This window comes from Argopecten irradians, chromosome 6 (genome assembly GCF_041381155.1).
Source record: "Argopecten irradians isolate NY chromosome 6, Ai_NY, whole genome shotgun sequence".
NCBI classification, from domain to species: Eukaryota; Metazoa; Mollusca; class Bivalvia; order Pectinida; family Pectinidae; genus Argopecten; species Argopecten irradians.
The window spans coordinates 23,733,571-23,749,255 of NC_091139.1; the positions used below are offsets into that span (position 1 = coordinate 23,733,571).

General features: G+C 34.1%; 1 protein-coding gene across 1 annotated transcript in view; it reads right to left on the bottom strand.

Annotated features, from left to right (window-relative positions):
- Positions 1–469: 469 nt before the first annotated feature.
- Positions 470–15,685, bottom strand: part of LOC138325389 (VWFA and cache domain-containing protein 1-like) — a 44,579-nt gene continuing 29,363 nt past the window's right edge. The window contains exons 9-30 of the mRNA XM_069271021.1: positions 15,473–15,610; positions 15,115–15,215; positions 14,604–14,736; positions 14,108–14,254; positions 13,315–13,438; positions 12,824–12,935; positions 12,549–12,627; positions 12,084–12,173; positions 11,458–11,600; positions 11,083–11,180; positions 10,538–10,621; positions 10,107–10,217; positions 9,734–9,853; positions 9,461–9,560; positions 8,934–9,032; positions 8,559–8,624; positions 8,206–8,292; positions 7,452–7,567; positions 7,107–7,223; positions 6,670–6,815; positions 6,246–6,467; positions 470–6,025 (exon numbers count right to left, since the gene is read on the bottom strand). Coding sequence (XP_069127122.1) covers positions 5,607–6,025; positions 6,246–6,467; positions 6,670–6,815; positions 7,107–7,223; positions 7,452–7,567; positions 8,206–8,292; positions 8,559–8,624; positions 8,934–9,032; positions 9,461–9,560; positions 9,734–9,853; positions 10,107–10,217; positions 10,538–10,621; positions 11,083–11,180; positions 11,458–11,600; positions 12,084–12,173; positions 12,549–12,627; positions 12,824–12,935; positions 13,315–13,438; positions 14,108–14,254; positions 14,604–14,736; positions 15,115–15,215; positions 15,473–15,610 — 2,852 coding nt within the window. The 3' untranslated portion in view covers positions 470–5,606. The remainder of the gene's footprint in view (positions 6,026–6,245; positions 6,468–6,669; positions 6,816–7,106; positions 7,224–7,451; positions 7,568–8,205; positions 8,293–8,558; positions 8,625–8,933; positions 9,033–9,460; positions 9,561–9,733; positions 9,854–10,106; positions 10,218–10,537; positions 10,622–11,082; positions 11,181–11,457; positions 11,601–12,083; positions 12,174–12,548; positions 12,628–12,823; positions 12,936–13,314; positions 13,439–14,107; positions 14,255–14,603; positions 14,737–15,114; positions 15,216–15,472; positions 15,611–15,685) is intronic.

The following is a 15,685-nucleotide window of genomic DNA, read 5'->3' on the forward strand; positions in this document are numbered from 1 at the left end:
AAACTAGCACTCATAGTCAACTGTCAATGAAGGTAATTTTTTACATGGCAGAGTGCTTCTCAAAAGCTGAAAAACAGTCCACTCTTAGCTGATGTGGCAATATACTTTATTTTCTCTTCTTTTTAGAAATCTAATCTGTACTATGTTGTACAATGAAGTAGTCACCAAAATGCTACAAAACATTGTATCATTCCCAGTCACCCATCAAGCTCTAGCTTTGTTCATAGTGTAACATATGATGGTATTTTCTGAAAACATGACATTGTACTTGTATACCCATAAGGGCAGATAACTCTTTTCTACCCACATAGGCAGACAACTTGTAACCCACAAGGACAGACAACTCTTATCTACCAACAAGGGCAGACAACGTTACCCACAAGGGCAGCAAAGTCGTTACACACAAGGGCAGACAACTCTTATCTACCCATAAGGTCAGACAACTCTGTAATAAATAAGCACACATGTATCACATTTCATATTTTATTACAAAATATTTTGATGCAAAAATGCACCAACTGGTACAACATATAAAATGTTACAACAATTTGGAACAAACTATAGGGAAGGGGAGAGCAGTCTTCTACAAGTTTTGGTAAGACAACTCACCTCTGACCTTCCATAAATCAATGGGTAATATTTAAATTTTGACAACTTTGGGTGAAAATGAAACTTTAATGAAAATGAACAATGGGATAAATCAATGGTATTGTGATCAACTGGCCATTGATATGACCTTTACATGACCTTACATTCTTTACACCTGAATGAGCATCATATATTACGGCAAATAACTCTGAAATTGTTTTTTGCAAATAAAAATATATTCAATGTATGAACTACATTTCACATCCTTCAAAATAATTTATATTAGTCTCACTATAAAAATCCAAAGAGTTAGTTTTTCGAATTCAATTAGATTGCATACACTTCATAAGAGGAGGTTTGAAATATCTTAAAATTCATAAATAAAAAACACTATGATCCCCTCATCTCTGACGTGTAAATAATCTATGAAGAAGTATAAAATCATACAGTACATGTTAATATTTAGCACTATAATCATATGAATCACATGGTTCTGTACTCTTTATAACATCATAGTTAGAAAGAACAATCCGTCAGACTTAATGTGATGGTATCTCCTAGATTGTGTGTAACTTACGTAGATTTTGAGCTGTAAATTTTTGCTCCTTGTCTGGTTAGTGACCAAAAGAACGTAAATTAACATCAAATGTTACTGAAGAAAAGTCGTGTTCATATAACTAGTCAACACGACTGCTGAACCTATTTGTGTTAAGAATGTATTAATGAATGTAAATTCCAGCTAGATAGATACAAGTGGGGAGGGCCTAGGCAGTTAGAAGTGGGGAGGGGAGGGGTTATTACTGGTGGGGAGGGGCTGGATAGTTACTAATGGGGGGGGGGGGCTGGGTAGTTACAAGTGGGGAGGGGCTGGGTAGTTACAAGTCGGGAGGGGCTGGGTAGTTACAAGTGGGGACGGACTGGGTAATTACTAGTGGGGAGGGGCTGAGTAGTTACTAATGGGGGGGGGAGTTACTAATAGGGATGGGAAGGGAGGATAAATTTAGGGCCAACAGAAATCTGAACTTCTGAAATAATGAGACTTGTCAAGAACACCATGACTGTAAAATCTACAATTCATATAAGTTGGTGAAGAAAGATGGAAAATGAAATGGGATGACGTTTTTGGATTGGGAATAAAAGAAGGAACATAGAAAAGGGATAGTAGGGAGGAGAAGCAAGATAGGGGCAGTAAGGGTCGGGAAGGGGTACTCACTAGTGGAATCAAACAAAATAGGGCCATACAATGGGAGAGAGCAAGGGAGATTAGTCATTCATTCTCACAATAATAAATATGAAGCTGAATTCTGATGGCCAAAATTTACAGAACTTTCAAACTGAGGTAGTCAAAACTGAACATTTTACATATGACACGTACAAAATCTACATACATATGTTAAATGTTGATCATAAAACAAACAGAAGATGCAGACATGGCGTTATACAGGGTTTAGAGCTCATACCTACACATATATATATATTGTACATATACTTAATGTTGATAATGATACATAACCAAGTGGGAGTTTGGGAAGGAAAGGAACACTAACCGATATACACTGTACTCGAGTACAAAGTTAAACTACAAAGAAATCTAAAAGATGGAGAGATTGTGGGGCTCAAACCTCTGCCTGTGTGGTACAGGTGAGTCAAACAAAACGCCCCACTATACCAAAACTATGTTGCATTTCTTGACTGTTGTAAATATGTTTCTCTACACAATGTATTTTGTAAAGAGACTAATAAAGTTTGAATAAAGGTCGGGATAAGGTACAACTCCTTATAATGCCACTTCACTGTATAGGTTCAAACACTACATAGGCCCAGTACTAATCTGTATAGTATACTGTCAAGTCCTTTTTGTAATATATAAACCAATCTTTCTTATAATACCAATGAAATGGAGATAGCACAACAAGGTTCTTACAAATTTGGAAATCTGTATTGATTCCTTGTGAAGGATATTGACGGTTCCCAATTAAATTTAAGACTTCAAAATTGTTATCTCATGTTGTTCCTAATAACAATAACATATGGATGTATCACACTCAAAATCATTTAAAATTTGTTAAAAACATTAAAAATAATCATAGAAGTGCAATATTTTATAAAGAAGTGGAAAACACAACTCCTCAATTCGTTATTTTAGTGTTATCAAATTATTAAATTTTAAATCAAAGTTACAACTACCAAAAAAGTAAATAGTAACTATGTAAACAAAGTAACGCCTTGACAAAATCAAAAACTTGTTTCAGCGAAGTCCAAGAAAATAAAATATTGCTTTTGGTTTTAAATCACTTGTGCAGGTTACACTGACGAAGAATAAATACATTACATATGAAGAGGGACACCCAAATTTCATCTAAAATAAATGATGTTCCTTGTAAAATCATTAAACAAATAAATCTATGTGTCTACATTTGTAATTTGGTAAAATTAATTCTATTCACATTTTTAGAGACCAGCTCTTTGAGAAATTACTGCATAAAATGCTGTTAAATGTTATCTATAACAGTTCAACAAAACATCTAAAATTTATACACGGGACATCCTAAATTCAGGTCTGTGATAAAACAATAAGGATGAAAGTCTGGCTTCAATCATCTCTTTTCACACTTTGATAAAAATACACTGTACAGTACGTGTCCAATGTTGTTCCATGCAGATTTCACAGGAAACCATTTTAACATATCAATAAATGTCATATAAAGGTTTATGTTAACAAATGATGACAATACAAATTCATTTGATCCAGAATTAAATTGTTAAAAGATAGAATTGAAAATGATTAAATCTGGTGTTTTATCTAATTGAATTGATGTCTATATGTATAAATGTAAGTCAATGTTTGAATATTTAAACACTCTTCTCTATACGTATTTATATATATAAAGTTTCTTGTGTGTTTTTGACAAATTGAATTGATCCATTTGTAAAGTAATCCATCTCCTACTAAAATGTCTTTGATTATATAATACCCTTCGTATTAAACTCTAAGCAGTAAACAAGAATTTAACCAGTTAATAACCTCAGCTATAATCTGAAAATATCATTAAACTACTTTATTGTTACATGATGTTTTGGCAATTAGTGGATGAAATCTGGTTCCATTTTCAATTGAAATTTTCAAATTCAATTTCAATTTACACAAGTAGCAGGCAACGATGAAACACAAACTCAGGCACAATAAAATAACTTTGTAATTTCAATGAACATGAAAACTGTAACAATTGCACAGAGATTTTGCATACGTTGATAGGAAGCAGGGAGACAAATAATGAATGTCACCAGCAACTTGCATATATAATCAGCAGTTTTGTTTAGAAGTACAGGGGAAGCAACTCTTTTTAAAAACTAAAGTTGTCGCATCGCCTTTCTGATTCACTATACTGTTAATGTAAGAATATCATGAGGACCCCAATATCAATAATTTCTGTTTGATTCAAACAGAATCAGAAAAACTTGCTATGACAAATAATTCTCTTCATCAGAAAAGAATAGCTTCAGTGAACAAGCATTTTCTAATAATATTTCTTATTTAATACTGAATACCAATACATTTACCAACAAGGTACTCTTAAAAGGTAGCACTATGAAATAAAGTTTAAAAATTTGGTAAAAACCATATCTATAAAATCATCTTAATCTTCTTTTCTCTATATACTAACATATCTACATGTCTATTACCAATATTTCTAGGTTTTAAAATCGTTTCCTAAAGTTCACATACAGTTCCTGTAAGTTAACATTAGACAGAGAAGAATGAATTTGCATTAAAAAATTCGGGTTGCATAGCACAGATAAGGAATTACTTCAATTGCTGTACCATCTTTTATAAAATACAACCTTTTCATTTGTCGAAGAATAAAACCCTCATATAATAGTATATACAGTAAATGAGTTTAATTATTATATATTATACATAAAATCAACCATATTGTAGACTCTTTTTTTCTTTCTTAAAATCATTTCTATGTATTGGAAGGTTTGCAAAAAAAACAATTTATTTCTACAAGTTGCAATTTTATAGCAGGAGGGCGAATATATATATTTATAGCAACCTAGATACATTATAATACATATATATATATATATAGAAACCTACATATTATTTGTTCATTAACAATTTATATTTTTTGCCATTTGATTCAACAATACATGTATATGGTTTAAAATCAAATATGCCCAGATAACAAATGTTCTAGTTTTCCTGAGATCTTTTATCCAATGAACTTTGTCCCAGAGACATGAGGACTATAAAATAGTCCTACGCTGTAATTAATATCAGCATTATTTTGCAATCAAGACTTTGGTCCATTAAGTGAAGATATTACAAATTTACAACCTGAATGTCAACAGCTTTTAGCCCTGGTTCATATCATCAAATATATTAATTACTTATGTGAAAGTCTTTGATTAAAATCAACACACTTAACTCTTTAAACTGGTGATTGGAGTAAAACACCAGTTTTCATGGTAACATATATGACCTGCAATATATTTCAGGTCTTGAAAGTTTTTGCTGAAACCACTCAAAACAAAATCAGATCATTGTGTCATCTTCCAGCAATTCCCATCATTGAATCCATAGAGCCAATATTGTTCAATAAAGCATGGGACAATCTAATATCTTGGTTGTCTCCCCTGACACAAGGGTAAGAGTTGTCTCCCTTGAATTATCATTGGCTCCATTTTGTACTACATAGTCCAGGTTTTGTCATCACAGTTTCTCCTAGCTATGGGATATTTGGAAATGAGGACAATCAGATTATACACCAACACTGTCGCACAATCCAGATATTTCTCATCTGTAGTTGATAGTGTCCACTGCAGTGTTTCCATCATCTTGAGATTCAAAGCAATTTTCCTCACAGTTTTCCAATAACATTTGTGTGGAAAAAACTTCAGCACAGAAATATGGACAATTATAAAATGTCACCACAAAATGAAACCACAATGATTTGCTGGCCTTGATAAATTAATTTAAATTATGAAATAAAGATTTAAAATGAGACTGAATTTTAGTGTGTGTCCACCATATGTACTTGAACATTTGCTATGATATTGTTTGGTAACTCCGGTATAGGAGTGTTGATAATTGTCTGTGGTATGCATGTTTGTTCAGGTATTGACTGGTGACACCCCGATAGTCTGGTTAGGGGCGGAGTTGGACTCCGACTACGTCTATAATTACTAGGGGGAGGGGGAAGTATGGGATTTTTGGCCACCACTGAATAAGGTCCAGGCCTATAGCGGTCCTTGCCGATGATTAAAGGTTCCAAACAAGGAAGACTGGCATGTTCACTATCCTCGTGTGGAGTCATTGTACTGTAACCATGGTCACTATCCCCGCCGGCTGGACGACGATACGATGTATTGACACGGTAAGGTGACACACTGGCTGCATTATCAAATGTAGCCAACACAAAGTTAGTATGGCCTGAAAAAACAAATGTAAATATCATTAAAATGATATAAAGTTTGGTCTGTTCAGGAGAATTATAACACAATATTTTTTTTTGGATCTAGATAAGATTTGCTCTCTCTTAATCTAAATGCTGATTTTAAATTTCTGTATTGAAAGAACCTACACTACACTTTCACAGTCTTGAAAACATGTGCCCTTAATATCTGTGCCGAGACATGAAAATAAATCTGACCTGATCCTGGCTCCTCGGTGGGTTCCACCTCCTCGTAGTACTGTGACATACGGTTAGGGTTATCGGGTAGACTGGTGATATACTGATGGGAGTCTCGGTGGATGTGGTGTCGATAGCAATACACACCCAGAGCCAACACCAAGAAACATCCCATAATACCACCTGCCACCGGTCCCACAGGGGCACTCTTCACCTGTTGTGGGGGCTCGGTGTACAACAGAGCTGAAACACATCAAAAACTCGTCTTATTTCACTTCACTTGATTCATACTAATGTATAATTGGTAACAGATTCATGACTATACAATCCTTCTTCATTGTTTTCAAATGATTTGTCCCTTCAGGCTCGGTGAGCTAACAAAAGCTAGGAAAACTTATGAAGAACATTACATTTTACATTAAGCTTTAATGATAAAGTATCTAACCTTTAATTTGGTCTCCGTAGGGTGTCTGAGCACCTACAATTCCACCAAAGCATCGCCTCTGGTCATCGCAGTAGGGCGTCTTCAGGGGAGTTAACCCATCATCTTTTACCTGGCACCACTGACACCCCATCACACCAATACACGTCCTGGATAAAACACATTACAAAACTTTCAAAATGTGTTGACATGGTGAGTCATTTTATTGTTCTCACCTAAAATTGATTGCAGACAGCAAAAGCCAGAGATAAGACAATTTCTCAAGAAACTGCAGTATTTGAGGTAAACTTTCAAAATCAAATATGGTGACATAAGAGTCACTTTATTTTTCTCACCTAAAATTAAAAGCAGACAACAAGATCAAAGAGATAGAACATTTCTGAAGAAGCTGCAGTAGTTGAGGTTAAGGACACAGAAAGACAGACATATCTTTAACATACATTTTACTGGTTCGTTCCCCACACAAGGGCCTATGGCACAGCTCAAGATTTTCTGTTAGCTTTGGATCCAATGGGAACAACATCTCTGGCTCAGGATACCGTGGACAGCTAGGGTTCCTGAAATATATCATACTGGTTAATGGCAAATCACAAAAGACTTGTTTCTAGTAATCAGAAGTTCAGCAGATGTTCTGTGATGTATATGTGTATAAAGGACACAGTCACTGCATTTTGACAACTATCATAAACAATACAAAGAGTCTAACACATTATATTTGAGTTATTAAATGTCATTTTATGATCACTCTTCGGCGAGACAGAAACATAAATTGTACAGAAACTTACATGTCCTCTTCCTTCAGTAAGGCTCCGGTACAGAAGTTCATAGCCAGTGGGCACTCGCATGGACACTCACACTCGATCTGTTCCATCCGGTTACAGTTCAAACACAGCCGATCAAACTGTCAGAGAAATATCTCAATTATACATTGTCTATAATCCATGGTATCAGTTTTAATTCCTATAAGTATTTCAAGACTAAACCTTAATTGTCTCTCATAGATGGCTAAGACAATAACATCAAACGATATAGTTTTGTTAGAAAATAATCCAATAGTTTTTTTTTTTCATTTGATGATTTTAGTTTGCAATTTTATATTTTGGATATACATTTAAGTGAATCTTGAATAATCCAAGATAATACTGTATCAACATTGTACCTATACAATTGAAGTAGTTATGACACAACCAGATGTCAATACAACATGGCATCAACAACTTACTGAATACAAAATTAACAATACCACACTTATAATAAGGATAAGGTCTACTTTTTATTATATTTATATTTATTTTCATTGTTATTTCTGAAAGAACTAATAATCATTTACATCCTTCTAAAATGCGTTTCATGATTCATTTGCCGAAGCACCATTTAATTTTGGAAAAATTCTTATTTGGGATTCTACCACAAGCCGTGCATAATATCGAGAAATATTGGCATTAGCTTGCATAGCTTCATTTAGCAGTAATACAATGTAAGTGTAATATTAACTACATGACATTAGAGTAGCTTGTTTGATAGCTATACAGTACGTACCATACTACAGGGACAGAAGGCGGTGGCTGTATCACAGGTGTGGTTCACTATAGCTATAAAGGCATTGGTACCAGGGATGTGGGTTATCTGGAAAAACAAAACAGACCAGTTAATTTTATCACATCTATCGTCATTCCTAGAACACTTTTAATGTTTTAGTTTAAATGACACAGCTAATAGAAATGTTGTCCTAGTTGTTTTCAAACGTATTATATATAGAACACATGAGCTAAGATTTCAGGTTAATACCAAAGTTTTATTGATAAAAAAGAAAGCAAAATGCCTTAATTTCATTCATAGAATCATATTTTCGTAGTTTAAATAACAAATTTAACGAGCTTTTTAAGTCTTACCTGGTAACGAGCACAGTGTTCTCCATGCACCCGGTTGGTCAGGACTCCATCAAGACTGGTATTGAACTATCAATGTAAACAAACAAATTTTTGTATTTTCATGATGATTTTTTCTTAAATTTGTTTATTACTATGTTGTATTGCTGTGCATTACCATAACTTTGTGTATTACTTTGTTGAATTACTATTACATTTTGTATAATTATGTTTAATTACTATTAGATTATGTATTACTATGTTGAATAACTATTACATTATGTATTATTATGTTGAATTACTATGATTTATTATTGTGTATTACTATATGTATTACAATGTTGTATTACTATATGTATTACTAAATTACAGGTAAACATTACCTTGTAGAATCTCTGCACTGTCCAATCTCTGCACTGTCCGGTCATTGTATCGATTACATAGTTCCTTCCTTACAAAGTGTTCATGGTTCAGAATGTCGTTGGCCACCAGGGGTTCCTGTAATTACAAATTGTGTAATTACAAATTGTGTGATCATGTTGTCTGAATTTCATATTTCACCACTGTAAAGCCCTTTCATACATTCTAGGATGAGAAGCCAAATTAACAAAGATAAAAAACTTTGACAATCCGTCTACCAAGACTTGTTATGTTGTAATACAGAAATTCTCTCTTTTATTGAGCATTATGTTTCAATGCCTGAAAAAATTTAAACAGACAAAAACATCCTAGTGTTATGTTCATTTACTCATACTTTGATAACAATGATGTACTGCTACTGTCTTATGTATTCCAGGTTTTAATGTGAATATATTCAAATTGTATACAAAAGTACAAAACTGAAATAACAAGACGCCCATAAGCCTTGACAGTCCCCTGATCTATGATACAGAATGAAACAAAGACATGTAATTACGTGTACCTACCTGATGTGTAATATGCTGCTGTTCCACGGGTCCTTTACCGTTAGGCTCAATCAAAGCTGGATGGGCAATCAGGTAACCCGTGTCATCCATCACAAAACACCTACAACACATAAATAGTCTTAGATCTTCTGCCCTTACTCTTTCTCAAAAATAATTATTCTTCAGGAGCTCAGCATAAACAGTGAATCTAGAAAACTAGACAAGCTTGAAGTACAAACTGTATCCATTACCGTAAAAGCTTTGAGCTATTACTGTTTTTGAGCTATCACTTACTTGACAGTGGGGTGTTGACACATGGGGATGTTTTCCACCAACAGTTTATAGAAGTAGCCTAGAGTGATATCCATCCCCATCACTCCCACGATACGGTCCGAGGTACTATGAGACGCTCGTCTGCAAAAACACGTATCAATGAGTGGTCAAGCATCACAGATTTTATTTTTAAATCCATTCAGCTAAATCGATCAATAAGTGGTCAAGCATCACAGATTTTATTCTTGAATCCATTTGACTAAAGCTAAATCAAAACTAAATGTGCATACTATACAATGCATACAGATTTTTATACTTCTTGATTAAAGTGAATTTGACATTTAAGATAAAATATCCTGGTCACCATGGTGATGCTATAAGGAAGATTACTTACTTTCCCTCGTATACAGTGTGGCTGATAGTTGTGATATAGCCAGCTCCGCCCACATCCAAATATGGTGAGGTGAGAGTCACCTGATCAGGGTACTGCATAGCTCTCTGGTACCTAGGGTAAAATGAAATCAAATCAGTAAAGAACCTCTCTGGTACCTAGGGTAAAATGAAATCAAATCAGTAAAGAAGCTCTCTATAATCAGATAATAAGGATTCAAGTTGTAGCCTTTTCTTTGAAATCTTTATAATGCCCAATATTTCATAACACAAAAATAACATTTTAGCATAAGTTTTCCTTTTTTATATGGATTTTATAAAACAAATTACAAGAGTGTTCAGGATGTATAGCTTCTTCTGATTGGCATGCTTTTCTATAGCTTTTCTCTTGTTTTGAACCACTAGACACGAATGTTGTTTTTTTGCTGTACATACCAAGACCGTTTGGTAGGATCAAACGTTTTCTCCATCAGCGTTCCAGGTAGCATTCGGAACACACCGCTCTTTGTGGCAATGTACCTACAACAAGACAAACAACTCATAGATCTTAGGTTATCAAATTCAGGTATTTAACAAGTTTTTCCTCTCCTACTCCATCTTAATTTCAATGAAAACAACTGATACATATCAAATATACACTAACTTTGAAGTAGCGATTTTACAGAAGGATCTTGTTTATATAAGTGAGACCTTGTTGAATTTTTTATTGATCTATTAATCTGAGTTAGGTCGTTAGGCGTATTAAGCGAAATGTTTGATCGGGTTCAACAAATGTTTGGCATTTATATACACAGGGACTTTAAGTTGTTCAAGTTCAAGTTAATAAGGTTTAAATGTAGCTTTGCTAGCAGCATGTGATGTATCATTTATAATACAATGTGACCTGTGTATAAAGACCACCTGGCTATAGAGACCAATGTTCCCTTGGGTGGTCTTTATAGACAGGTTTGACTGAAATCATGCTCCTATAAATAGTTTACCTTCGTATGATGTAATCATTGAGATTACTGGTGATAGACCTTCTCAGCCACTTGCCGTTAATCCTGCCTGTAGCTGTCACATCATCTCTGACATCATCCTAATAAGATAAAACATATAGAAGTTGGATACAGAACAGCTTTGATTATTCCTAGTCTAACCTTAACAAATAATTATTTATCAATTTAATGATTTGTGACTTTCATCATTTCAACAGAGCATATCACATAATACATGAAATTTTCTACAAATTAATCTTTAAAAAGCACTAACGAAAACTAATCATCCGAACTTGACGCCTTTTAAGTTCCTCAATGATTTATACTCTTCTCTGTGTGTAGATTTTTTTTACCACCTGTGATTACTGAGCTACTTACGTTGAGGCCTGGGTTGGTGAGTAGCTCCAGACTATCAGACAAGTAGAGGAGATAACTCTGGACCATCCTCTTTGTCTCCTCCTTACTCAGGTACGTGTACGGCTCAGAGAAACTGGTGGCGGACAGGAATACACTGCTCACCTCTGTATAACACAACAGTATAGTGTACATCTTCAGTTCAAGAACTAACCAACATATACCCCCAACATAGCGTATAGCATTATTTTCACTGGCCAAAATTTTCGCGATTTGAACTAAAAACGATGAAATTAAATTCAAGTGTTATTAAATTTTTCCTGATCTGGTTTTATTTTAATAATATATATGACTCGACGAATTCATATATCACTCGACCAATTCTCAATGTTTTGTGGATTAAATTTTCACGATCATATAAATGACCTGTGAAATTGTGAAAATATCATCTCCACGAAAATAACCGGCTAGACGGTATTAATATTTTAATTGTTATACTTTCCATATATTTAAATGGTTATGCTACATCATGCACTAATCAAGAAAATTCTTCAAATTTTATTCCCATAAGTATATTAAACACTTGGGACTAAATATTCAGAAAATTCCACCAGACAGTGTACATATTATCAGTGGATGAGAGCACCTACCAGGTGTAGCCAGCTGTTTGAGATGGAGACACATTTTGTTCTTAGGTACGAGGTCCAGTCTATGGTAGACCAGCTCAGGATCCTTGGATACTGGAAATAAGAGTGATACACTGAGACTACAGGTGACATTAACCTAATTTATCTTTGTTATTCCGTATTTGCATATTACAGAGTTATCTGCCCTTACGGGTAGGTATTGATTGTGACATCATGTGTTTTCGAGCGTAACGTCATACTTTTCGGAAAAAATGACGTGAATTGCGCTCACAAAATAATGACGTAACAATCGATACCTACCCGCAAGGGAGCTAACTCTGTAATATGCAAAGACGAAATATTACATTCTCATGACTATTACTGGCCAGTATACTTAATCACATCTTTGAAATGAAATTGGTAAGATTTATAAATAGAAGCTATTGATAGACCTGATAGAAGCTATTGTTTGATGTCAGTGTTCCTTACCTGGTATATTTACAAGTTTCCTGTTATTCTTCCTCTCTGATACAGTTTTTAAAGCCAAAATGAATGGCGTATCCTCAACCTGAAAAACAAAACAGAAAATTATCATTTTACTTTTTCATGAAACTGCAATCTACAAGTTAAAAGATTTAAGTTGAATTGCACAACTTAGAGACCACACAATCATTACAAGCAGTGATAATTCTTTGTTTAAGAAATTCATTAGATGTAAGTTTAGAACTACTTTTGAGGTAAGTGTTGAAGACTGAAATACTGACCCTTCTCCAGATGTATCTGGCGTAGAATTCTGGGACGGTGACGACAGGATCTGACGAGTTGGTGGGCGTTACCTTCCTCTGTACCATCAGTATTTCCTCTCCTCGCTCCTTACTGTAACAGAAGAAACCACATATGTATTAGAAATGTGTATCAAACTTTTTTAAGAATGTTTATTACATTATAACTGGATGCAGTGATATGAATTTACCTTAAAGTCTGTTAAGTTGTTAAGTTACATACAATAAAACATGGCTATAACGATTTCTTGGGACCATGAAATCACTTTGTTATAATCATAGTTTGTTTTACACTTATTACAAACATCTTTTAGGAGCATTGGAGGGGAATGAGAGTGACTATGAATTTGTTGAAAGTGTGTTCTTTATAATACGTTATACTGTACTCCTACAATAATTTGTATCAAATCAAACTTAGACTATGGATAAGTCATTAAAAGTAGAAACATGACACAATGGAATGTTATACTTACTTCAACATGTCACTGCGTATTTTGACAAATCCATCCATATTCTCAAAGTGCCAGATATCAGTATGCATGGGTTGTAGGTGTGTCTTAATGGGGCGACTAAATGAGGGGTGCATCAGGGTATAACCTGTAAACAAACAATACATATTATAGCCTTCTAAACAAACACCACGTACGGACAGTTTAGATGTCTATTTGAAATTATTTTCAGAAAAGTAGTGTAATAAAGTGACATACTAATAAAGGTAAAGTATGGTTATCACACATATATATGCTTTAAAGATTCTCCACTGCTGTCGAATCGTATTTTTTCTCTATTGCAAACAGGAGTAGATATTTTAGCATTTTTCTTGAGTTGCAAAAGTTACTTACTTCACACCTTTACCACCATTAAAAAGTTTGGGCTTCTAATTTAACTTCACAAAAAAATACCAAAACTAATAAATTGCATCCCAAAAAAATTCTGTGGCACTTTGTCCTATATGGAATTAAGTACTGATTGCACATGCACCAAAAGCATAATAACTTATTTTATATAATTTTTTTGTGCTAATTTGACATATAAATACACGATTAAACACCAATTATTGTTCAAATGATGAGTATCGTTTATGCTGTTGGCGATGGAGCAATTTCTCTAAAATAAGGCATGTTCATATGTCCAAAGTTGAAATAGAACTCTAGATATTTTCCTACTGAACTTTCTAACAAATCTATGCTACATATTGTTTAAAACATAAAAGCCTCTCTCTGATAATGATGAACTTTCTGAGTCTGTGTTACCATTGTAACTGACCTTCAGTATTGATGAGGAAGAGATAGGACTGATCACCGTCAAGGTAGGTCATGTCCTGGGCGATGTCCTCCATGTGAAGATCCACACCTGTCACACCTATCACCTGGTTGTCATGGAAACACGTCTGACTGATGGTTAATGTCAACGCTGCAGGAAAAGTCACAAAATTTAGACAATAATCAAAAAAAGAGATTTTCACAAAACTTCAATGTAATTATTTACGAAGGGAGAAGAAATAAGTCTAGGTATGTTCCTTAAATCTAAACTGCAGCAGCATTTAGAACAGTTATTTGTTTCTTTTTGAAATAATGTCACGAACATAAATATATCTTACAAGGTGTCTTATCTTCATAACTGGGAACTGGGAATATTGTTGACTTTAATTGTCATTTTAAGAATGCTAATAATTTCTGTTCCTTTCTTTTTTTTACAAATGTTCAAGAAGCATCAATCCCTATTCAATGCCTTCCAGCTTACACATAGTACCAAAACTGACCTGAGTCGGCCTTATCTATGTAAGGTAAGGAGTATCTGACGTGATGGTTGGTAGTACGGTTAAATGGTAGATAGAATCGGCCCACTGAGCTACTCAGGTCTTTAGTAGAGTTGATAGCCATCATTAATCCAGGCTGTGAAAACAATCAATATCAAAAATTATTTTACCTTCAGCAAAGTGTCTACCATTTTATGATCAAATGGATTTTTGAAATTCTTGAAATCACAGATTTGTATAGATCATATCACCGTGTTGAGGTAAATTTTTCAACTTTAATCTATTCCTTGCAATATCTACTGAAAAAACACAAAAAGATTAGACTCACCACCAATCTCAAGAATATTAAAATGTCACTAAAATTGACAATGTTTTGGATTCTAGAAAAGTTGTCCAGATAGGGGGAGATAATCTAGTAATAGAACTTATCAGAGAAATTCTTTATACCAATCATTTAAGATCTGGTGGCCAGTTCAACACAAATTATACTGTAAAATTTGTTACAGAATCATACCACAACTTCATTTGGACTCCTGATCCGGACATTATACTTCTGGAAGTTTTGGTCTGCAATATCTTGGAGGAAACTCTTTTCGTACATAATTGGTTTTCCATCTACAAATCAAAGTCAAACAATTGAAACTACAAACTACTTGTAATATCATTTCTGTCTCTTTACTATTGCATTCCAAAAAAGGCACTTTGAAAATGGATTACTGAGATATATTTCTATTATATTTTGAATTCATTTAAAAAATATTGATTTTTATTTTCAATAATCTAATACTTTGAAAATTAAACCAGTGATGAGTGATGAAAAAAATTTTGTTCAGTAAAAGACCTAGTATATGATGCTATAGTTTCCTACGTACCGTCGATGACAGCGTAAGTGTTGATGATAACACGATGTCCCAAACGGCCGTTCCTTTGGGAGATAACATCCATCACATCCTTGGCCTCGGTCAGTGAGGATAGCAGGCCACGGCTGATATAGATGATCATTGCTTGTTCTGAAATTGTAATAGGTTAACATATCATCGCCGAAACCATTCACAAGTGTTTTATTGAAGAGTTCAATGGCAGAG